The following is a 23178-nucleotide window of genomic DNA, read 5'->3' as shown; positions in this document are numbered from 1 at the left end:
TGAAAACCTCCCAAACATTCATCTTTATTACTAGCACTTCTTCTTCCCAAGTCCTTGGACAATGGACACATGGTCATTATTTGGACATTGCCAGGATGTGTCCTCTCCCGTACTACCCCCCTCTGCCATTCCTTGATGTCCATCCCTCTGAAACTCTGGTCCGGTTAGCTGTAAATGCATGTCCTTTGGTAAGACAAGAAAGGGAACTTCACAGAGCTGAGCGGAGAAATACAATCCATGAAGCTACATGTGAAATATGCTAGTATTGATCACAGGCACAGAAATATGGGCACAGCTACACACAAGGTGATCTGAATCAGACACAAGGTGGCTCAAAGGAAGCTCAAAAGATGGTTGTAGCATCAGGCTAGGTTTATGTCCTACTCCATGGGGACAGGACGCATAAAGGCCTTTGTGTTTTCCAGTGTCTTAGCTCTTACTTTTGCTAGCTCAACTCAAAACCCTCAACTCAGGGTTCAGGCTTCTGGGAGCTGAGGACCAGATTTCATGCCAAACCCCGGGTTCAGTTTAGCTAGAATATCTCTAGGTGGGAAAGACCATTGTGAGAGAGTCTGTGAGCTAAAGCAATGCCAGAGAGGAAAACTAAAAACACAAGCAAAAGTAAAATTGTTGAGATGGTGGCACTAAGCAGCACAAGGACTTACAGACAAAACCCTCAAAAAAAGCAGCACAGAAGCTGAGATGGCAACTGAGCAACAGGAGAATAAGCCTGTTGCAGGGAGCCATGGAAGCTGACACGCACTTGCCAGCAGACAGCCGCTGCGTGCCTGCAAGGCACCCGTGAGTTCATGACTGTTCAGCCAAGTAACGTGCTTGAGCCCAGTACTACCTGCGTCAGGCTACAAAGGACGGCTGTCTGCTTGTGAGCTGTGTCTAATCCTGCCTGCAGAGTCTCCTGTGCTCAGTAAAGGTGCCCAGGAGAAGGAGGTGAAGGGGTATGAACTTACCAATTGATGAAAATTGTCTGTCATAGCTGCCCTGTTCCCTCTCCCACCACCCCTTCCCAAACCCAGGAAAGAAACTGTACTACATACGTGGATGTGGTCTGCACACGAGAGTCACTAGGCAACTTGCACATGGTGAAATGACTGTTGTAGCAGCTTCAGTGTCCTCAGCTTAAATGTCAGAGAGTATTGAAAGTCAAACCGTGCAAAGTTACTGGTTTGCTTCTGCTCCACTTCCACCACATCAATGTGCAGGTCCAACTGCAGACCCAGCGGCTGGTCTCAGCAGAGAGTACAGGCAGGGCCAGTGAAATATTGTAATGCTCCCTGTGGTGCTCAAACTGCGAAGACCACATAAAGCAGAAAAACAAGAGTTCAGTCATTTAAAACACTGGCCCTGCCCAGCTCTGGAGCTCAGTGAAGATCCTCCGGGCAGGTCCCAGATGGAACGCATGGACCAGCCAGGCATAGGTCCCGCAAACAACCGCACAGTTACTTAGCTGTGGCATTGAGGCTTCTACCCTAAAAGCATATTTTTTTTTTGTTAAAAAAGCAGGCTTTTCTCTCTGACAGATGCTGTTTTGGAAGTGGAGAGCTGAGCCTGCTGCCTACAGAGTGGTCGTTAACAAGATTCATGGTGAAGGAACGTATTTGTGGTGCAGAAATACTTGCATGAATACCAAGAGCCCTGCTCTAGTGCGTTCTTCCAAGACGTTCCTCTGACCTCGCCTGCTTGCACAAATCACAAGCTACAAGAGAAGAGAAAGCCAGCATTACCACTGTGGCACAGGGAAGGGCTACCAGCAGATCAGGCAGCTCTGAGCTTTTGAGTACCCATTCACACGCACAAGGCAGGAGCCACATCACTGATGCTCATATTGAAACAAGGGGATGCTCCTCGTCCTTACCACCATGTGTTTTAGAGTTGGTCGCAGCCAGATGAGTGGTCATGATGTAGGAGAAAATAATGTACCTTGTGGGGAGATTTTATGGCAACCTGGGGCAGGAAGTGTCAGAGAAGGAATGGGGGCCACAGTTGCCACACAGCTGAAATGAAACCCAGGCACAATCGTAGCCAAGGTCCCTTGCCAACAATGCAGGTGGTATTTCTGCTTCACGTGGCAACACCAATAAACCGGAGAAGACACCAATGAAAAGGTAGACAGGCTTTTAATGGCATGATCAAGAATCCCCTTTTAATAACAAATCTAATGACAACTGTGTCTGATATGAACAAGAAATGGCATCATCTTTTTTTTTTTTTTTTAAGATGTGGTCTGAAGTTATGACAGATGCCAGGTGGATCTGTACACAGACAGGGCCTCTGTGATGCATGCCAGATTTTATGGCCAAGAAATTTGCCATGCAGTTGAACCAGATTGTGGTTCCTCGGTCGGAGTCGTACATTCTGTTTGCAGTGTGTAAACATTCTTCAGCTGCTTTCCTAAAGAATGCAAAGAAGATATGTAGAGAGATTTTAGCCTTGGGACCCAGTCGCATTTCCAGGGAGGCAGTACCAAGGAGCAGAAGTCCTGTCTCCAGGCCAAAAGACTTTGTTAGACTGTGCCAGAGGCGAAGGAAAACAACGTCGGTGCGCCAGATACAATATCTGAGTGTAGAGTCACATGCTATCACGTTAAAAGGAGATATACAAAATTATCTGCGTTTCCAGCTCCAATTCCTGTCCAGAGAAGCAGCAGCCCAGGCCTGTAGCACAGCAGTGCCGCTGACACTGGTTTTCACACACCCCGTTAGCCTGGACTCCTTGCCTAAACCCCCGCGTCCTGCAGAGCTCGTCACACCAGCTGCAGGGGACGGTTGGGGAGCCTCTGCCTTGCACCGCGGCAGCCATTTACCCAAGTGCTGAGCAAACATCAGCCCCTGCCTCCTCCGGCGACCCTGTGTCAGACCTACTTGCACTCAGGGCAGAGGCAAGATGAGGCAAGCCAGAGGCAGAGCAGCTACTGGCAAGCCCCATGCTGATACCAGCCCAGCAGTACCCTCGCCAAAGCAGAGATCTCACCCTGCAGCCCCCTCTGGTTTAGGAGCAGGAGGAGTTCTCACCTTCGTCCCTACCTGGAACCCACCTCTGAATTTGCTGTGGTAGCTCCCTGACTCCTTTTAGCACAGAGGGCATCAATGTGTACTTTAAACCTGCTTTGCAGACATTTGCAGCTCCAGAAATGAAAAGGATAATGTTTCTCCTTATAACCTGGAGCACCAGCATGCATGGTGCAGGGCCAGCTGCACAGCTTGGCAGCCAAGTCTGCCTCAAGCTTTGCAGAAATCCAGGAGGGCTTCGAGGCCCCAGCCAGAGAGGGACTGACCTGCAGGGAGTACGCAGTGACTCCGAAGACAAGATTTGCTAGAGGAGGTAAAATCAGGAGGGGACAGGTCAGTTATGGCTTACAAATTACTGTCATTTCATGGGATCCTGGCTGTGCTCGGCGTCACAGCTCACCACGCCCTGCAACCAGGGCTGTTCTCTGGCCTCACAAAGATACCAACCCCAACGCTCGTGGACGTGCTGCTAACCTGTCAACGTCAGCTGGCTCTGCTGTTACTATCAGTATGGTCCCAGCCCCTCGGAGTGCAGCAACAGGCTGAGGAAGAGCAAAATATCCATTCAGGGTTCTGCACAGGACCTGGGAGCCCAGGGGCACCCACCCAGCATCAGTGGTACAGGCACCATGAGAGGAAAGGGCCTGAACAGGAGCCCAAGCTCTCTCCCTTGTGTGCAGATGCCGGAGTAGCTGGCAAACAGATGGAATCAAAGGTGGTTGCAAACTCCCAAGTTGTCCCCGCGTGCTTTGTGAAACCAGCCTAGCACCTCTGGAGCACGGGCACAGTTAAGCCAGAATAAATTCATTTGAAACAAAACTCATGTCCACAACGTGACTTTTACTGTGTTCACAAGGTTAATTTAACTGCAGTTGATTGGTGTGTGGGGCAAGGCCTTAGGTGGGCACCAGTGTCTGTGCACATGGAATAGTGGTGGGATCATGCCAGGGGTCAGTAAACTATATAGAGAAGAAAGAAGTGTGCTAAGGGACCATCGAGCTGCTACTGGAGCTGGTCAGGCTATCAACAGATACTTAGCCATCTTCTTACAGAGGATCTACACTGAGAAAATACCTCTGTGTTGGAAAGGAGAAACATCAGAGATTTTCTTGCCCCAACACAACTTGCTTTGGAGTGAAGCGTTTCACTAGCAAACAAACCATGCTCGTGTTAGTCAAGGGCAGCCACTCTCCAGACCCCGATCTATGCCACACAAAGATGTGTGGCAGTCCACCAGTTATTACAACTCTGATGGCAAGCGTGATGGCTGCCAACCATCCAAGCTGGGGTGTTCTGCCCCTGGTTCATGCTCGGGCAAGTGGAGCCTCGCAGCTCACATGTGCTTTGGTAGAGTTCCTCTGCCCACATCCACCGCACACAGCAGTCAGTCCTGCACCCATCAGAAGTCACATAGCGTCAGGGCACTTCTTTGAAGGTAGCAGGATCCTTTTCAACCTTTAGCCACTACATATAATGGGCACTACTTATATTATATTGTTATAATAATATATATATTATAATATTCTTTACTTAGAAAGGGCAAGCAAAGTGTCCTGCCTCTCACAGATTCCAAGCACAACTGACTCAGAGAGGTCTGCTACCAAAACACCTTTTGCACCAATACAAGCAGAAGCATTTGTGCTGCCAACCAGACGAATCAGTCGAGCAGCTCTATCCGTGTGTTCGAGCCCCCCCCCCAGCATTAGTCTGACTGATGCCGTTGGTCCTTTTGCTCCCTCTGCTCATGTAACCCATCCTCACAGTGGCTTAGTGCTGAGAACTGTCTTTCAGATTCACCACTTGGAACACCCCACCCCCCACATCCCTGTTTCTTTGCAAACGTCTAGTGGCCAAATAGGAGCCATTGACTCATTTTTATCAGCCAGTGTGCCATCTTCTCAGCTGGCACGTAAGAAAGCAGATGGGACCTTCACAGACCCCAGCAAAGCGAAGGCTCTCAGCAGAGTGTTTGCTTTATCTCATGATACCAGGCAGTCCCAAAGACATTTATGCTCCTGACACGCACAGGACCCCACAATGCTCCCCCGAACAAGTCCTATCTGTTCCTACAACCCATGCACATGCACGCACAGGCGCAGGCACAGCGGCAGACTGTCCCAGGAGTCCCCTCAAAACACACATGGGCACAACCCTGCAGCAAACACACCGATGGGGAACCACGTAGTGCTGGGCTGTTCCCAGAAATTCCCGCAAACATGGAAAAGTGCTGAAAACCCTGCTTCTCCTCCCCTGACCCCAAAGAGTTTTCTTTCTTCTTCTTCCTAGCCATTTCCTCTGCTCTGGTCAGCTCGATCTTCAATTTGATCTTCTCTTCTTTGCAGTGAAGCAAGGATGCAGCCTCACATCAACAGCAGTGTTTGAGCAGCCCTGTGTGTCCTCGAGGCTTGCAGAGCTTGCACACCATGTTTCATGGCAGGGAACAGCAGGGTCTTGCCTCTCTTGCCTTTCTGGGATGTGACAGCCCACCATGTCCTGCGATGCCAGACTGGATCGTCTGGCATCCCTCAACCACCTAACTCCTCCCTAACATTACAGGCCTCGTCCCCTCCTGCCCCCTGACATGATCTTCTGTGTTTGCTCCAACTATGGCAGGTGCCCTTCCAGCCTCCCTGGCGTGGGGGAAGAAGGGAGGATGACAGGACCCTGAGGAGTTGTTGACCCTTTTGCAGGGCTGTTTTCACAGTAACGCTAGCAGAGAGCATCACTGCTGGTCCACCTGCCTGCCAGAAAATCCCTCCAGAGAGACACATGAGAAACACGGGAACATCTGCAAGCAGGATGTGCTGAGCATCCCAGTGTCGGAGATACCCTGTAGTCACACTCACCATTGAAGGGCAGAACCTTGAAAATCAGAGCCAGAGAGGAGATCCAGAGCAGCACCCACATGGCGGGGGCTTTCCCGAGTCCCTCTGCTGACACCTGAAAGAGGGATCAAGCCATCACCTCCTGCAGCATGCTAACAGGGGGCTTACCAGTGTGCCTGGGCCAGGCAATGCCCTCTGACCAGCTCTGCCAGCAAAACGTGGCTCTGTGGACCACCTCTTGTTAGCAAATTCTTGATAGCCACTTGACTGGAAGAGCACAGCACTGAAGCTCCTGTAAAAGTAACATCAGTGAAGGAATGAAAGAGGCAATGTGACACCCAGCCAGGACCACAGCATCACTTGCCACTGGGAAGGGGAGCAGGTCCGGAGACCCAAACCCGTGGGATACACAGGGACAGTCAGGCCTTGCAGGAACAACCCTTAGAAACCTTTCAGTGACAGCGCCCGGCAGCTCCTGCACAGGTTCTCTGGGGAGAAAGCATTGCTGCAGTCAGCCAACTTTCACTGCCATCACACCTGATGGCACAGCCTTCTCCTATCCAAAATGACCGGGGAGCACTGTGCTGCTGATGCACTCTCTGTTCCCCTCGGTGCCAGGGACAGCTGGGAAGCAGGGCTGTGCTGGGGCAGGGCGGCTGGCAGCACAACCACAAGGAGAGACAACTCGAGCCAGCCCCACCAGCTCACCCTCAGCCCAGCCCTGTCAGACAAGACTGGGAACAGCTGTTATTTTCTGTGCTGGAAATCTTTCACTGGCTTTCTGAAACCTGCAGAACCTATCTAGTGACTCTCCAATACATGACAGCTTTGGCTCGTGTCCGGCAGGACCAGGAATCTACTGGACTACAAAAAGAGATGACACCTTGGTGTCACCAGCTTCCTGCCTGCTACTTGCAGTTAGGTTATGCTAGGAAGACCTCTTAGAAGACAGCTAGCTTTCTCATAAAACCTTTTAAAAAGAAAAAGTCCCCACATTCCTGTGAAAGATTTCACTGGACAGTTGCTTCACAACTACAAGCTTGCCCGATTTCTTCATTGACTACTCCGTCTTCCCTGCTTTCATGTGCCAAATGGAAGATCTCTGCCCTGGAGCTTCCTTCCTGACATGGGTATAGCTGGGCCATGGAAAACTCTCCTTTAAACTTTCTCTTGAAGAAATACATTGATTGTGCTTTATTGGCCTCCCACGATAAGGCAGGTTTGCTAACCCTGTTAATAGTCCTGTAGCCCTCTTTCCAAGCTCTTTCAATGTTATTTTTGGCATGTGCACTAAGACCTGGATGAAGCATCTGGTAAAATCTTCATGACAAAGTTTTACCATCTGAGCACTCTAAAATCAACAGCCTCCAGCAAATTAATAGGAGTGCCATTAGGGTTTATATTTCTGGAAAGAATCTGTGTTTGGGTTTGTTCTGTTTTCTAGTTTCTAAACATAGACCATAGGAATGGTTTGGGTTGGAAGGGACCTCAAAGATCATCTAGCTCCAACCCCCCTGCCATGGGCAGGGACACCCTCCACTAGACCAGGTTGCCCAAAGCCCCATCCAACCTGGCCTTGAACACTTCCAGGGGTGGGGCCTCCACAGCTTCTCTGGGCAACATGCAGGGCATATGTAGGTTGTAGTTTGATCCACACTTCAAACTTCCATGAAGTTACAGTGCCACCAGAAGAAGTGGTCACACCCTCTGTCCTCGCCTTCCCCTGCTTCTGTTGTGTGACCAAATGCTGAACTGGACTGATGAACTGAACTGGGTGAAAACCAAACCGGCAAACCAGAGCGCTTGGTGTCATGCTGGATCAGCACTTCCAGCAACCTCACCAAATGGCTGCCCCAGTATAAGGGAGTGGGACAGTGCAATGAAGCAGCTGGAACTTGGAGGGACCCCTGCTTTTGGTGGCAACATCAGCTCAGTCCATCAAAACACAACCTGACCTTGGAGTTCCCACACTTCTCTGCAAAGATGAGGGCATGTTTTTTAGACGAGAAACTGTGCTGCTTACTCTACCAGGGTGAACATCAATGAAAAACACTTTGAGCTAGATGAAAAAAATTCCTAGCATTGGCAACACTGAGACTGTCATATAAAGAGGTAATTCCTGTCGCCTATTTCTAGACATTTCCCTGTTTGGGTGTCCAAGGAGTATGCTGTTCTCCCAGCCACCCCGTCACAGCTCTCATGCTCCTTTCCAGAACGTTCCTTTAGATGTGAACAACTTCAGGATTCCTCGGACTTGATAGCCATCAGTGTGACTGTTTGTATCTATGTTCAAAGGAATCAAGGTTTTTACCGTACAGATTCCTCTATCAAGCTTTGTTGTCTGCAAATCGTAAGTATTTGCAGCTAGTTGCAGCTGCAGGAACAGGTGTACAGAGCAGTCGTATTTTTGTTCTGCCTCATGCAAAACCTCTTTTAGGCATGACAATGGTGCAAAGCCCAAAGTATTTGGGTCTGGAGTGTTTCCCCCTGTGAGGTGCGGGGAAAATTTTGTGACTATTTCAAGATCTCATCAAGCTCACACAGGTATCAGTGCTCCTGGCTTTCATTTTCAAACCTTCCTAATTAGTCTGGGGGCTAAAAAGTTGGTTGATTTAGTTCTAGCTGGGCGCTAAGCTTTATTATAATATTACTTGAAGAGCACAGCCCTTGCTTTTATGTTCACATTGCTAGTTCTCACGCAACGTGTGGAAGAGCTAAGCACTGAGAAAGAGAATGACATAAATACGACCTCCGCAACTCAACCCACTGTACTCTCGGATAGAAATGCACAAGGTACCCACGGTATGCCAGCAAACCTCTCCTCGCAAAGCAGCAGCTTTTGAGTATACTACAGGATAATAATTTCCCATCTTGCCGTGTAGGGGAACTTTCAACCACAGTGCCAAAATTCACAAACACCAAGAGCATGACAATAAAGCACAAGGAATTTAGGTGCGAGGGGCACCCAAGCTAAAGGCATCCAGTGACTATTCACATCTTCAGGATGGAGCTGTGTTTGGTGGACTACGGGTCTGTGGCACCAACCACACTCAGGTCGAGAAGCTCCCATGTTGGGAGATGTGGTCTCCACAGATCACAGGTTGGTATTTGAGACAGAAGCGGCTGCAGTGTGCTCCCTTCCACATCAATTAGCAAGCACTCTTGGTTTCCCAGCAGGCTGCCAATACATCCCTACTTCCATCTAAATACCCACCACACTGACATCTGCTGAAACAGCAGCAGTGTCGCTGAGCAGCAATGCCAGACGCCCTCCTCTGTGGGACATCATACTGGAGCAGGTGGGAGCATCCAGCAACACCTGCCTGTCTCCCCCACCTGCTGAGGCATCTCTGGAAAGGAGAGAAGAACCCCCTCCACCCTGCCCTTGCTCTTATCTCAGCACACAAGGACGCATCCATCCCTCTCAGCTAAGCTGGTGACAATCCCTCGCTAACACAGGTGGCAGGAGGCGAGCCAACACTCAGGTAGATGGTGGCAGCCAAGGCTGGCATTTTCCCAGCAAGGAGAGAGGAGGGAGCTGCCTGCAGGACAGGAGCCTTCCTCTCCAGCAGCCCTTGCTCTTGTCACCTCTGCTCCTCTTTCCAAAGCCAGGGTCGGTGTTGGCGACTGGTATTGCTAACAGAGAGAGGGGAATGCCTGGGGAAGGAGGAGGCTCAGGCACTAGGCAGGCTGCCTGGGTCGCTGCTTGGTGCTGTGCGTTAGCAAGCGTGAGCTGCGGGCTGGATGTCTCCCTTGAAGAAGCTCTCTGTGGATCAGAGGCTCTCAGGCCCGTGGGAGCTGATCACGATGGTGTGGGGTGAGAGTGAGTGAAGCATTGAAGTACAGCTACTGCTATACACTTGTGGGTCCAGCATGGAAGGCTGTGCTGCAGCATCTCAAGTGTATACTATATGCAGAAGTTACCCAGTCTGTTGGGCTGGCAGAAGAAGATCATTATCTGGCAGCTGCCTTACTTTCCAGGGACACCTGCTTTCCTTTGGTTGCTGGACTCTGAGTCTGGGATTTTCCTCTTTGTTGTTTTTTGGCCACACCAGGAGAGGGCAGGGAATCTCCTGTCGGCCCCAGGGCCTGAGGTCGGGGAGAAGGAGGAACTCGCTGAAGAGCAGTCCCTGGCTTATGCTGTCGGCAGGGAGAAGGACTTTCCCTCCGAGGTGGCAGCTGGCTTCTGGGGGAAGCACTGGGGTTTCTTGAAGGAAGGACAGGGCTCCGAGGGGATGTACCGCTGGACCTCCGTGAGCTGCTCCGTGGAGGAAGAGAAGTGGAGCTTGGCAAAGGAGGAAGCCGACTTTGTATCTGCGTTGTTCGGCACTCGCTTGGGACACTTCCAGCTGGTCTTTGTGCCTGAAGCCTGCAGGGGAAATGAAGAGAGTGGATAAAGGTGAATTTCTGCAAGAGGCTCTGGGCTCCTGGCAGGTTTGGCATGAATGTTGCTGGGCAATAACAAGGAGTCTCCAGCACCAGAATGACAGGAGCTCTGCTGTGAACAAGATGGGACACTGGTTTGAACACCATCCTGTAACTCTCGATGCTGTTAACTATTAAGTGTTTGCCCTGATCCTCCAGCACCCTCTGGGACAATGCACAGCCATGGTTTGGCTAATAGCACATATCTGGGACTCTTCTTAACATGCAGCATGGACGTAGCATGGATGCAGCAACCTCTTTCAAGGCAGGAGATACAATCTGGGAACGTGGGCATGAGCTGGATTGCACCAGTTGGCCTCTGATGTTACCTGTTAGATAACTGGAAGATCCACTCCTTTCACCCCACATCTCTGAAAGATCAGAATTTTCTGGACCTGCCTGTGGCAGAGCCACAGCAGCAGCTCTGCTCCTGGGCTGGACCTCCAACCCCAAGGCCAGGCAGAAAAGCCAAACATTGATATATTCAGAAGGTCCACCTCCACTTATGTCTCTGTGCTTATATGATAGAGAGCCAGGTACCTCCAAAAAAATCAAGGAACAGGGATGTGTAGGGAATTCAGACCACATGGAGGTGGCCCATGCTGTTCCAAGTGATTGCCAAAGCCCGTATGTGTGCACCTCTCTCTCTCAGCTCTGGTGAGCTGAAATGACTGTAGGAAACAGGGATGGACCACGCGTTCAAGCCAAGTGAAGGGTAAAGGAAAGAGAGGTGAGCAAAGCCCTGGCTGCACCTTCTTAACAGGTCCAGTATTGTGCATTGCTCACCGTTTCGGTCTTACCTGTAGGCAACAGCCGCATCCTGCGGGGAGCTACCTAGCACTGCCATCGCGATGGCCATGGAGCTATCAGACTTCGCTGCCTCTAGTGGTGTTTTCACTGGCGTGATGGGCCGAGGAATTCTGCTCTTTGTGCTTATGGGTCTATCTTCTTTCCCCAGGAGGGCAGCTCTCTCCTTCCCTGCCTTCCTTGGGATAGAGTCATCAGAGTCGTGGGTGTCCTCCTCAGAACCCGTGGCTGACAGGGTTTCTGAGGCCCGCCGCCTCTCGTCGCTGGAGGACGCTGAGGAGGAGGCCCCTGAGGCCAGCCGAAGGAGGCGGTTTTGCCTCTTCTCCATCACTAGGCGAGCCAAGTCAGGTTGCTTTGCTCTCTTATAAAGCCTCTCTTTGGCCGAGAGTGAAGTTGAAAGGTCTGAGCCAGTGTCCTCCTCAGAGAATAAAATGGGTATCCGACTTCTATACCTGGAGCCCAGAGGTCTCCTGGGGCCCTGCTGTGGTGTGTCGAGGACGGTCTCTGCTCGCTTAAGGTGCTCTGCTGCTGACGCTGACTTCTCAAGGTCAGGTTCCCTTGTAACCATCTCACCAGGCTCTTCCAAATCCAGCGAGAGTCCCACTTTGTTGGAGACCTCTGGCTTGTCTTCGGGAGGCTTTGCTACGCCATTGGGAAGGGCCAGTGGCTCCCCCACTGTCTCTGAAGTGGTTTCAATGTGATTAGCCGAAAGTGCGCAGCTCTCCGTCTCTGCCCCTTCTAGCCCCGAATGTATGCTTCCATTCTCCACCAGCACCAGGTTGTCCTCCAGCTCTTCTTCAATAATGACCTCCTCAAACTGGCCTGGAGGGCAGTATTCCTCATGCCTCATCAGCTGGCCGCTGGAAGACATGACATTTAAGTGGGTCTTTTCGGCAATATGAACAAAGGTGCGCTCAACTTTGGTAAAGGGGGAGGAAGCTGTAGCCACTGCCATGGGAGGCTTTGGTTCAGATTTAAGGACTGAGGACAGAGTCCCTGGCTCGGATACATCCAGTTGGCTACCCATAGGCTGTGGCCGCTCACTCTGAGGTGTCAGTGCAGCAAGAGTGCCCAGATCAACTTCTGGCACCAAGTCTGTGGTCACCGGAGACTTCTTCAGATCACCTGGTGAAAACAACACTAGTGTTTTTGAGCCTTCCTCCAGCTCCAGGTCCCCATCAGCAGTGGACACTCGACCCTTGGATCCCTTCTGGTCATCAGCCAGGAGTGTGGATGGTGCGCACTCCTGACTGCGCTCTGTGCTTTTTTGACTCAGGTCGCTGCTGGAACCACTGTGCATGTCAATCTCATCCCCCTCCTCCTCTGCCTCCTCCTCCTCATCTTCGTCCTCCTCATCTTCTTCCTCGTCTTCTCCCTCCTCCTCTTTTCCATTCACTTCCAGATAAGGCTCCAGAGGTTTGCAAGGAGCAGTCAAGACAACATTTGAGAAATCAACTTTCTTTATCCGCTGGGATACCTTAGGCTTTTCCCAGTAGTCCGACACATCTTTTCTGAAGTCTTGATAAGGCAAACTTAAAGGCACCGCCTTGGGCAGACCATTCATTTCAAATGACTTCAGCATATATGCCTGCAAGAAGACAAGATGTGGCAAAAGAAGAGGGTTAGTATTCAGACATAGCATTGACACAGAAGACATCAAGATCAACAGCAGTGGGAGGGAGCAACAGTGGAAAGCATCTAATCCATCACACTTCCAAAATACATGCCTGAGCAGTGATCGCTTGATCATTCGATTCGTACAAACCTTAGAAAAGACAGATTCCCACATGCTTATCAATGAAGGCAAAAAAATGTGCCAAAGGAGTTCCTTTGTTAGCCATCTTTAACCTGGACCTAAAAGAGCTGTTGCAAGCAATTCCTCAGGATTTTTTCATGTTTCCTAATCTTCTTCAGTAGTTATATATTTACATATTCACTCCTTCCTTACTGGAACTGTTCAAGCAACTCTTCTATGCCCAGGCTGCAGTGAACTCAAGGAGCCCCTCTGGGCTAAATAAATTCCCTGATCACTTTCCAGTACCATCCACCGTTGTCCCCGGGGCAATAACCGTTGTAGCACTCCTGTGTTCCCGTGCTGTGCCTTTCATCCCTCCCTTCTGCTCCCATGTCCCTCCAGCGACTCCCAATTCTCTCTTCTACAGGCTTCTGCTTTCACTGAAATGATCAGCAAGTAAGTCATGAAAGCTGACATATAAAGTACCATTACTAGACTCTGGGGTGTCCCACCGTTAAAACCAACAGGAGGACAGGAGTTGGTGGAGGCAGCGTTTCTCGAGCAGCAGTCTCTGGTGCAGAGACTGCCCGTGAGGCGCCAGGAATAGGCTGCGAGATGATTGTAAATAATACTAACAGAAAAACAGCAGCTCACATACACATGCACACACTTGACCAAACAAGCAAGAAAAGGGCAAAATAAATAGGAAATGCCCATCGAAGTTTGGTCTAATTAACAATCGGTTGTGAGTGAAAACCACAGCAGCATCACTCTGCAAAATGGATTTAAAAGAAGCCCCACATTTAGGTCACCCTTCTATTAAGAGGTCTGGAAAATGAAAGCCTCTCCATAAACTCAAGCAGTCAACAATGCATCACATGTTACCCTTGAAAAGTCCTAATCATGAACAGAAGGGCTCCAAACATCTGCGTTTTCAAGTGGCATTTGACAGCGTCAGAGGATATTTAGGCTGCACGACTAAACAGGCACCCATTTAACTACATGGGCCATGGAGCTGCCAACGGCTAGCACGTTCACCTGGCTATCTTTTTGTCTCTAGGGGGGAGAAAAAAAGCCCTCAATAGCTTTTCAGTCCAGTAACACAATTTCAAATTGTGCTGAAAATCTGCATGTTACTCTGTGCAGAGCAACTGTCCTATTAGTATGCCTGAAAAAGGTAAGATTGTTATGCTCATGTATAAGAGGGACATCTCAAATAGATTGGTGGGCAGCATCAAGCCGTTATGCATGGTGATAAGTTGTTATCCATTTAATATTTCTTTTTATATCTTATAAATTAAAACACAGACTGGTTTTGGCAATGCCTCTCTTCTTTCATTAAAGCTGAAGCCTGGCCCCGAAGATGGCCCTGTATTAGATTGAGTTGGGCTTTCACTGACCCACTCTACCTTTTGTATCAGGATGACAGATGTGGAACTTGGACTGGTAAGAGGGATTTACCACCCTTTGCGAAGGAAATTACTCACTTGGCTTCTTCCCTCAGACATTTCTTTGAAATTAGTCCATTTAGCAGCCTAAGATTGGATTCTGGCTGTTGGCTTTGGTTTTCCCAAGAAATACACCCGCAGTACTATCCCTGGAATCCTGATCAAACAGACGCCCTTCTCCAGTGGGACTGGGACCTGATAAAGAAGCCCTGACCAACACCTTGCCTTGTGCTGAGCTTCCCAGTGGAAAGAGTACCCCATCCCCAACAACAGTTCACCTCCTGCTCTACTTCACACCATTTCCTAGATGCTGTGGTTGATGGTACAATTGGAGGATCGCTGGCTTCTCTTTGCATGTGTAAACCTTCAAATCTCCTCTCAGCTCTTAGGAGCTTGTGTCATCTCATCTGCTTTCTTGTCAAGGAGAATTGAATCCAGTTCTGCAGTGCACATCCTATATAGGCCAGAGATATGGTTTCCATGCCCTGTGGTCGCCCCACTAGCAGCCCTGTCTGCAGCAACCGCTTTTTCCTCAACAGCTCTTTCCCTTGCAAGACATGTGAAGTTTTTCTGAGATGAGATTGCACTATGCAATAAGGTATGACATTGAGCTGGACAGCGTGGCATTGCTGCAATAAAAATAGTGGTTCTTTCCTTCTTCTGCTCTGGTCCCCCTTCGCTATCATTAGAGTTGTGCTGTAGATACCTTTCTAACCTCCATGTACTTCCACCTCTGGCTGTAGAAATTCCTTGCAGTCATTAGCAAATGGACTGCCTTTCTCTCTGTCATTTCATTTTCCCCACATATTTTCTATTTCCCTGCATTGACACTAGTGATTGCATGGGCACAACAGTGATTGCTTGGCTTCTACCTACCTTTTGGAGACTTGGACTGCTTAACCTGTTGCATGCAGTACCCCAAAATTGCCAGAATGCATTCCTTAAAGCAGCCTGAGACTGTGGTTATTTTGCCACTGTAAATGCACCATGGAGAAAAATCCAAAGATCATAAATATGCCAAAAAATATAGAAGACAGAAGTTACCTACAAACCAAACTCTCTTGGGTCAAATATTATTTTAACACGTATTTTCTTACCTTCATTACTATCATGACCCGAAGCTGTTAACAAGGAAGACTGTCTTAGGGCATCAAAGTCTGAGTCTGTCTTCACTGCTGAGTTAATGTGATCAGCAGCTAGCTGCAAGAGGACACCCTGCCAAACGAGGCATTCCCAGTTTGAACCCCTCACTAGAGAAGCTTGTGTCCTCTCGTGACAGTCATCATGTGTCTCTTGTACTACAGCACGCTCAGCTGCTCTAGGACTATTCCCCAAAGGCTGGAGAACTTTTCTCCTCTGCTGTACCAATGGGGAGGAACTGTAGGAAGATGCCAGAAGATCGGGAGTGGAGAGGCTTAGCCTGTATCTTCAAACTGTAGAATAAGAAAGGTGTAAGGAATCTCTGGAGGCCTCTGCTCCAGCCACCCCTCAAAGCAGGACCAGCTTAGAGCTGGTTGCTCCAGGCCCTGTCCAGCTTTCTGAGTATGTCCAGGGATGAAGATTGCACAATCTCTTTGGGACCCTGTCCTAATGTTTGAGGCTCTTCAATGGTGAAAAAGTTTTCCTTATATCTAATTCCTACATCTCATTTTCCTTTCATGCAGCTCATGTCCATCATATCTCATCCTTTCACTGGACACCTCTGAAAAGAGTCTGGCGTCATCCTTTTATCAGGTAGTTCAAGGAAGAAGTAAGATCCCACCCCAATCCTTCTCTTTTTAAGACAGAACAAACCCAGATCTCTCAGCCTCTCCTCATGTCACACGTTTCTAGTTCCTAATCACCTTGCCAGCCCTCTGCGAGGCTCTCTCCACTGCGAGCAGGAACTATGCTGTGAGCTGAGGCAGCCACCTCATTTTAAAAAGCCACCAAGACTGTAAGTGAGCAGAGCTACACTGGAGCTGGCCGAATCTGAGTCAAAAGGACTTCCTTTGCCTCCAGCAAGCTCTGATCTCTGCCCATGTTCCTCGCTTTCTCAGAAGACACATTGCCTGTCCTCAGACAGCGAACCATTTTTTCCCACCTGCTTGGGCTCAGATCTTCGCTCCTGACTCTCTTCTGACTTGTCAGTTGATTGTGCAGGAATGAGCATGGCAGTATTTGTGTCTGAGCGTGCGTTCCCCACAAAGTCTGCACGTTTCACCTCTTTAACACTCTGTCTCTCCTTAAAACTTGACTGCATTTAAATTCAATGTGGCTAGTAACTACTGTGAGTAACAGTATGTATTTGGAAGGCAATAAATATCCCTGCTTTGAACAGAGGCCAGAGATAGGATATAGAGAGGAAGGAGAGTCAGGAGAGAAAAAGATCTACCTGCTCATATTTGGCAGAGGAAGAAACCAGCCCCTTCAAGTCCACCTCTGCCCCTGTGCTCATGAGTTGCTAAGTGGAGTCTGGGTGTTTGTCTTCACTGTAAACTGGTGGGGTTTCAAATTAGCAGGGTCACTGGCACTGGGACATCCTCAAAGGAGATCATATCACCCAATATAGGCAGCAGTAAAGTTCCTACGCCCCAGCGATGCTACAAATACTGCAAAAATCAGCAAAGATGCAGTCTCCACTTTGCTATGTCAAGTTTACAACCACGCATTAGAGGGTCCCAGGTCCCCTTGTAACAGGAGTAGCCAGACGTGTTCTTCTTAGACAGCAGCACGGAGCCAGCTCAGACTCTGGGTTCAGGAGCAGTACTGGCATCCAGCTCCTTCACGTGCTCATATAAGTTCTACCCCACGCCAAGTCACGCACGCTCTGCCCAGGTCCCTACAGCAATCAAGAGTTATGACAGTACCTGCTCTGCCTGCATAGCTTTCTGGTGATCTCACAACTCATGAGGGCATAGAGAAGAGACCCTGTAGCTTGCCTGTGCCTATGCCCCTGCAGCAGAGCAGTCTGTGGCATGGCACAGAGCGGGCCCAGTGTCCACCAGAAAAGCCTGGCCTCCCGAGCAGCTCTGCGCTGACGTGATGGAAAGGGAACAGTTTCCTGCATGAGCCTAATCAATTTTTCCCTTAGACTGTAGAATCTGAGATTTTTGTTTCTCTCCCATCTCTTGGTTTTAAACATTTTAAATGCAGTAATTTGTGAAAAACAACAACCAACCAAAACCCCACCAGTTTTACAGGAAAAAAATCAAAATATTTGCCTAAAATAAACCCAGGAAATGCCGCATCTCTTCTATCTACTGTTCTGTTTCAGACCATGCTCTAAACCATGTTTCAGACTGTGGCTACCACTATGGCACCAGCGTGTCCTTCTGCAGCGTGTGACAGACGCACACCCCTGCCGCATACCAACAGCCGTACCGAGGCAAACCAAAACACACTTGAGGCATTCATCATGGAGCAGATGGGCTTTGGACCCTGCTAGAGGCAGACGCAGAAGAATCCTGACCCTCCATACAATTCCCAGGAGAAGAAAGGGACTCACACCGTACAACCCTGTAAGTCAGAGACCACAGGAATCCTAGCTCTTCCTCCCAGGCCGTCAACTGTCTGCACAAACTGCTCTCTGCCTTTGAGGAGTTGGCGTCTCATGCTTCTCCTGCACGGGGGAAGGTTTCCACCACCTTTCCCACAGGTACCAGAGCCTTTGCGTGCACCTGCTGCCCGCAGCCTCCCTCTCCAACCACGTTCAGAAAAACACTGAATTAATAACTGTGCACTTCGCACGAAAGCAGCCGTGTTTCCTCTTCCAGCCTGATCCCAGGCAGACCAGCAGCAACTGGGGTTGAACCGCACGCCTCTCTACAGCAGAGACTGCTTTCAAACAGGAGTCACGATGAAAGGCAAGCATGGTTGGATCCGCTGAGCAGCCCAGGCAGCAGTACATTACTTGCAGGGCAGCCACAGTTTTGCATTCATCTCCCTGGGGTTTTGGGGGTGTGGAAGGGCTGGAAGTTTACCAGAGGTTCTTAAACACTTTGTCAAATGTCTGATGGGAGACAGCCATCCAGCCACCCCATGCACGCCGCATTGCCAGCCAGGGGAAGATGCTCACTGTAATAAACCAAGAGAAATGTGATAAACTGTTTCTGCTGTGTTTGTAGGTCTTGAATTGTACTAGCTTAAGTTTAGCCAGTTTGGATGCTGGTAATCATCAAGGCAGAGCTTTAAAAACTTAGGTAAGTTGGGGTTAGCTGTAACCTGCTGCTGTGATATAACTGGGTTCGTGTCAGTGAAATTGGGACTAGCCCAGATTTACGTAAATTGAACTCGCAGTGCGGCCTTCACAAAGTACATGAAACACATCTCCAACAGTCACGGAACTTTGTTTCTATTCCCAGATCTGTCTTAACCGCAAGTTTTCAGTGATCACATTAGTAAACGATAATTAAACTCTCCCTGTTCTACCAGAGCTCCTTCATCTCCCTGCCCGGTGCTCACAGGTACCCAACGATGAGCAGGGGACACCTTCCCAGAGCTGGAAAGCAAAGGGAGTAGAAAAACAAAGCAAGAAAGCAAACAAAAAACCCAGCCATCACCAAGGTGCTGCCTTTGATTCTTTAATAAGGTTTTGGTAGTATACAAGCTTTTTTTTTTTTTTTTCTCTTTTTCCGATTGTCTGGATTAACATACATGGATTTAAAAAAGGCACAAAATCCATTGCACAGCTTCTGTTTTGTTTGTTTTTGATGACATTGCCTGTTCATTGTGGTTTCAAGTGTAGGATTTTACAGTACTCTGCAGCATTTACAGCATGGTCTACATACAGGTAATCAATGCATGCTTTTATACAGGAGACAGAATTCAAATTCTCTCTCAGTATTTCTATATACACAATAATACAGTGTTTTTCTTCTGAAAAAAGCTTTAAATTGGTCTTGCATGCTCGGTGTGCCAGAAGAATTAGTGCAAGCATATATTACAGTGTTATTGCAGTACAAAAAGGTGTTGACCTTAGGCTCTAAAGGGATTTAGATACAGGAAGAATAAAAAGACTCAAGGAAAACAAGCTTTGGATCCCTTTAGTCAACTATGTCCTTCCAAATGGATCCCTACTCAGTACCGCCTTTAAAGCTACAGCAGGCTGCTTCCTCCCTGTCTCCCTGCTGCCCTCCCCCTGAGATGAACTTCCACAGCTTCTTCAAACCTTCTGTCCCTAGCAATCGATGAGGACTTCTGGCAACTTGAGGAAGCCCTTCTGCTGTGCCTCCTAATGCTGGAGACCTGCTTGAAGAGGACTTTCCTGAGATCCACTGCTTCAGGCAAACTCAATTCCCAGCAGATGGAGTTTCTCAAGCAAACCAGGAAGCACAAAACAGGTTACCTACGGCTTTTAACTCCTCTCAGTAGAAATTACTACAGAAACCCACATTCACCTCCTGCTTGAATGGCAGTTGGTTAAATATGATCTGGACTCTCTCCTGCTTAGCAGCAACAGAAGTCTAACAAACAGGTGACACAAGGTAATGCAAAGGAAGGATATGCTGGTCCCTGAGATTCTTCATGGGAGCTGGAAAGTCCAAGAAGCAGAAATCAAGTTCCCAACATGACGTTAATTGTCCCATTGGGAATGGGAAGAGGCCTTAGTCCTGAGAGATGCAGATGGCACACAGACAGCAAGGGCCATAGTCCAGTCTTCCCCGTAACAGCTTTGATTTGGGTACTATCAGGACCTTAGCATATCCTGGAAGTGACATTATCCTCTGCCAACATCATAGACTAAGCTTGTTTGAGACTGGGAGATCTGGTAGGATTAACAACAGTGAGTGGAAAAAAACCCCTAGAATCTGAGTTTCTGAAGCAGCGCTTTCTTCAAACCAGCATCAGATGAGGTAAAAGTAGCAGGGCTCTTAGAGCTGCCATGCTTGCTTGCAGGAGCTCCGCGTTCCAAGAATCAGCACCATAAATGTCAGAGAGATGTTCTTCTTTCCAGCATCTTACTATATCACATGCTCCACAGCCTTTCTCTTAGTTTTTTTACCAAGGTGAATAGGACAGTCCAGTTCTAATGCTGGGTAAGTGCTCTGCTCCTCCCTATTTGTGCTTTCATATGTTGTTAGGTTTGTGCCAGTTTTCCTAGCGTCTTGGACGGAAGCAATAGCTCTGTAAAGGTGGTATGCCTGCCACTTACTTAGCTTCCCACCTCTGCACCCACCACCGTCTCCAGAAACAGTCAAGGCAGAGCTCCCTGCCTGAGCAGACACGGGGACCACCTCATTCTTATCACTCGTAAGAGACTCAGGAAACGGCGAGCAAAGTGGAAGGAAATGATAATCCAAAAATTGTTATAGTCCCTAATTGTAAAGGCAACTTAATAGCAGCAAGAAAGAAGAAGAAGGAGATTCTGAAAGCTAAATATCTTCCTTAGGCATAAAAATAACCAGAAGTCAGCAGTGCTGAATAAGAACCTGATCTGGCTTTTTTTTAAGGAAGGACCAAGCTGAAGGGGCAAGAGTCCCACAGAAATCCTCCTTATCTGACTTGTTCAGAGGAAATTTGCCATTACTGTGTTTCACGTTGCCAGATCAATTAATTGCACTCATAATTAAACTGAGAAACTTGCTGGAGTTGTCGGAGGAAGCCCTGGGGATTCTTATGAGGCAAGTGCACTAGATGAGGTAACTGACTTGAAACACTTTGCATATGAAAAAACAAAACCTCCAAACATAAAGCAATTTTCTTTTCAAACACTAAAAGACATGCAAGTGAATGTAAAATGGGGATTGCTTCCAATCCCCAGGTTACATGGTTAGCAGCTTGTTTAAAATGTACATTCATTGTAACATCATTTTTTCAATGGCAGGTGTAATACAAAGGAGTTGCAATACATCAAATCATACTTTGAAACATTTCCCAGAAATTAATCTTTGCGCTGTCCCATGGAACTGCAAACGCAGGTCTGTGTGTTATAGCAACCCAAACACGGTATAAAAATGCAACAAAAAGGAAGGCAGTACCGCAATGATCAGCCTTTACACATTTTATTTAATCTTTTAACATTACCCAAAAAAGGTGTTTGCATACTAATAAATTACGTCCCAAGGGGCAGCACCGTTCCTATCGCCAGAATACTCTGCCACCAGCTGATGGTGAATGGAGGGATATGTATGCTACAAGACACTGAATTAAGAAAACTGGGCTGGGCCAGGTTGCTGAAATCAGATCTGCAATGTGCGAAGGAGGCCAGGTGTGCCACCTGAACCAGACACCACGAGGATACTTTCTGTAACTGATTGACATTCTTTCTTTGCAACAGCCTTTTGAGCACTTGGATGTGCGCAAAGCAGCCCACTACCGGCACAGAAACGCTTCTGTAAGGCATGACCCCGCGTGGCCATTCACACTCCACATGCGGGTCATGAACACATATAAACATACATACAATCAGAAATGGAAGCTCCAGCAGAAGGCACCCCGACACCACCCTGGGGACAAGAGTGAAATCAGGAAGCACATCTGGCTTACTTTGGTCAGCCTCTCCAGAAACTGTCATCTCCTCCAGTCACTCTGAGGAGGGCTGGCAACTACAGGGGAAGCAGGTCAAGAAGAAAAGCACCCCATGTTCTCCAGCTGAGAAATATCCGGGGCAATTTATTCACTATAAACACTAACAGGAGTTTGGGGATTTGCAAATCATCCATGATTTTCTAGGCTTCAGACCTCATCTGCTAGGAAATGCAATTTTATTTCCTTCAGCTAGCCTCTTGAAGCCGATCTGTTACTGCCGAGCAGAGCTAGACAAATACACAATAGCTATCTCCAGATAGTTCTTTCCCATTTGTCACCAAAGGAAAACAGAAAAGGAAAAATAAAAAAGTAAAAGCTTCTCTTTTGTATTGATTGGGATAAAACAGCCCTTTCTTATTCAATGTGAAAGTCGCAAAATGGTAAAGTTCTGAGAGTGGCGTGAATAGATCTCCACTGACAACCATTAATAAAATGTGTCATTCACCTAACCCAGCAGTTTACAATAAAAATAAATTAGGTCGTTGACGCACTATTATGTGGCTGTGATACGAATGTGACTGGATACCACAGAAACTCCACGTAGCCTAAGGAAGAGATGGTACAAACTTGGTGGGTATCTGTCACCAATCCCTCCAGATGAGCAGCAGAAAATGTTATATTTTCAAGAATAATCTTGTGCTGCTGCCAAGCACGGAAAAGTTCCACATATACGCAATCATGGAAGATTAATTGATGGAGGTGTGAGAGGGAAGGGCATTAGAAAACAGGAAAAGGACACAACGCATCTTTCCATACTTTCTGATCTTCAGTCTCACAGTGCGTCCTATTGTTGAGCTATTTTACAGTAGAGGACTAAACTAGCAATGGGTTATATTTTCTTGCCTTAATTTATTTACATAGGATCACAGCACCAGATTCAAATAGTGCATTTTTACACGAGAGAGCAAGTGAAGTTCCTGGTGATATGCAGTCAAAGAAATGCCTCAATGATATTTGTTGTATTTGGTTTATAGGTCCCACCCACTGTCCTGACAATTTCCAGATCATGAAATAATATTCTGCCTCCTGAAATTGTCTCTGTGCAATCAAACTCTCGCATCTGGCTTCATCCTGACATGTTCCGAAAAGGCTTTATTTGCTGCTGACTTCCTCCAGCGGTCCCACATGTCAAACAGCAGGGAAGTGACTCAGGAAAAATAAAGCACTTGGGGATCTTTTGGGTAAAAAGGCCATAGGAAGGTACAAGTACTGTGACTATTAGTATTGTTTCTGAATAAATTTTGGAAAGGGTAAATTGAGGTGTTTGCCCTGGTTTCCCATCTGACTGCAGAAGGCTTCTACTACAAAACAAATTATCAAGTCTCTCAGAAGAGGCTGCACACTTTGGGGCAGTGTAGCCAGTGATAAAGATGGTACCAAAGCCTGGCGATGCTACTGATGCA

The 23178-nt window shown here is 48.2% G+C and overlaps 1 protein-coding gene across 5 annotated transcripts in view; it reads right to left on the bottom strand.

Annotated features, from left to right (window-relative positions):
* Positions 1-2116: 2116 nt before the first annotated feature.
* TTBK1 (tau tubulin kinase 1) overlaps positions 2117-23178 on the bottom strand; it is a 119875-nt gene continuing 98813 nt past the window's right edge. For all 5 annotated transcript variants that reach the window (XM_075749513.1, XM_075749515.1, XM_075749514.1 and 2 more), the window contains 2 exons: positions 11077-12671; positions 2117-10220 (listed from right to left, as the gene is read on the bottom strand). In XM_075749513.1, coding sequence (XP_075605628.1) covers positions 9806-10220; positions 11077-12671 — 2010 coding nt within the window. In that variant the 3' untranslated portion in view covers positions 2117-9805. The remainder of the gene's footprint in view (positions 10221-11076; positions 12672-23178) is intronic.

This window comes from Balearica regulorum, chromosome 3, assembly GCF_011004875.1.
Source record: "Balearica regulorum gibbericeps isolate bBalReg1 chromosome 3, bBalReg1.pri, whole genome shotgun sequence".
Classification (NCBI taxonomy): Eukaryota; Metazoa; Chordata; class Aves; order Gruiformes; family Gruidae; genus Balearica; species Balearica regulorum.
The sequence above is the reverse complement of the archived record's forward strand: the minus strand, read 5'-3'. Positions and strand labels throughout refer to the sequence as shown.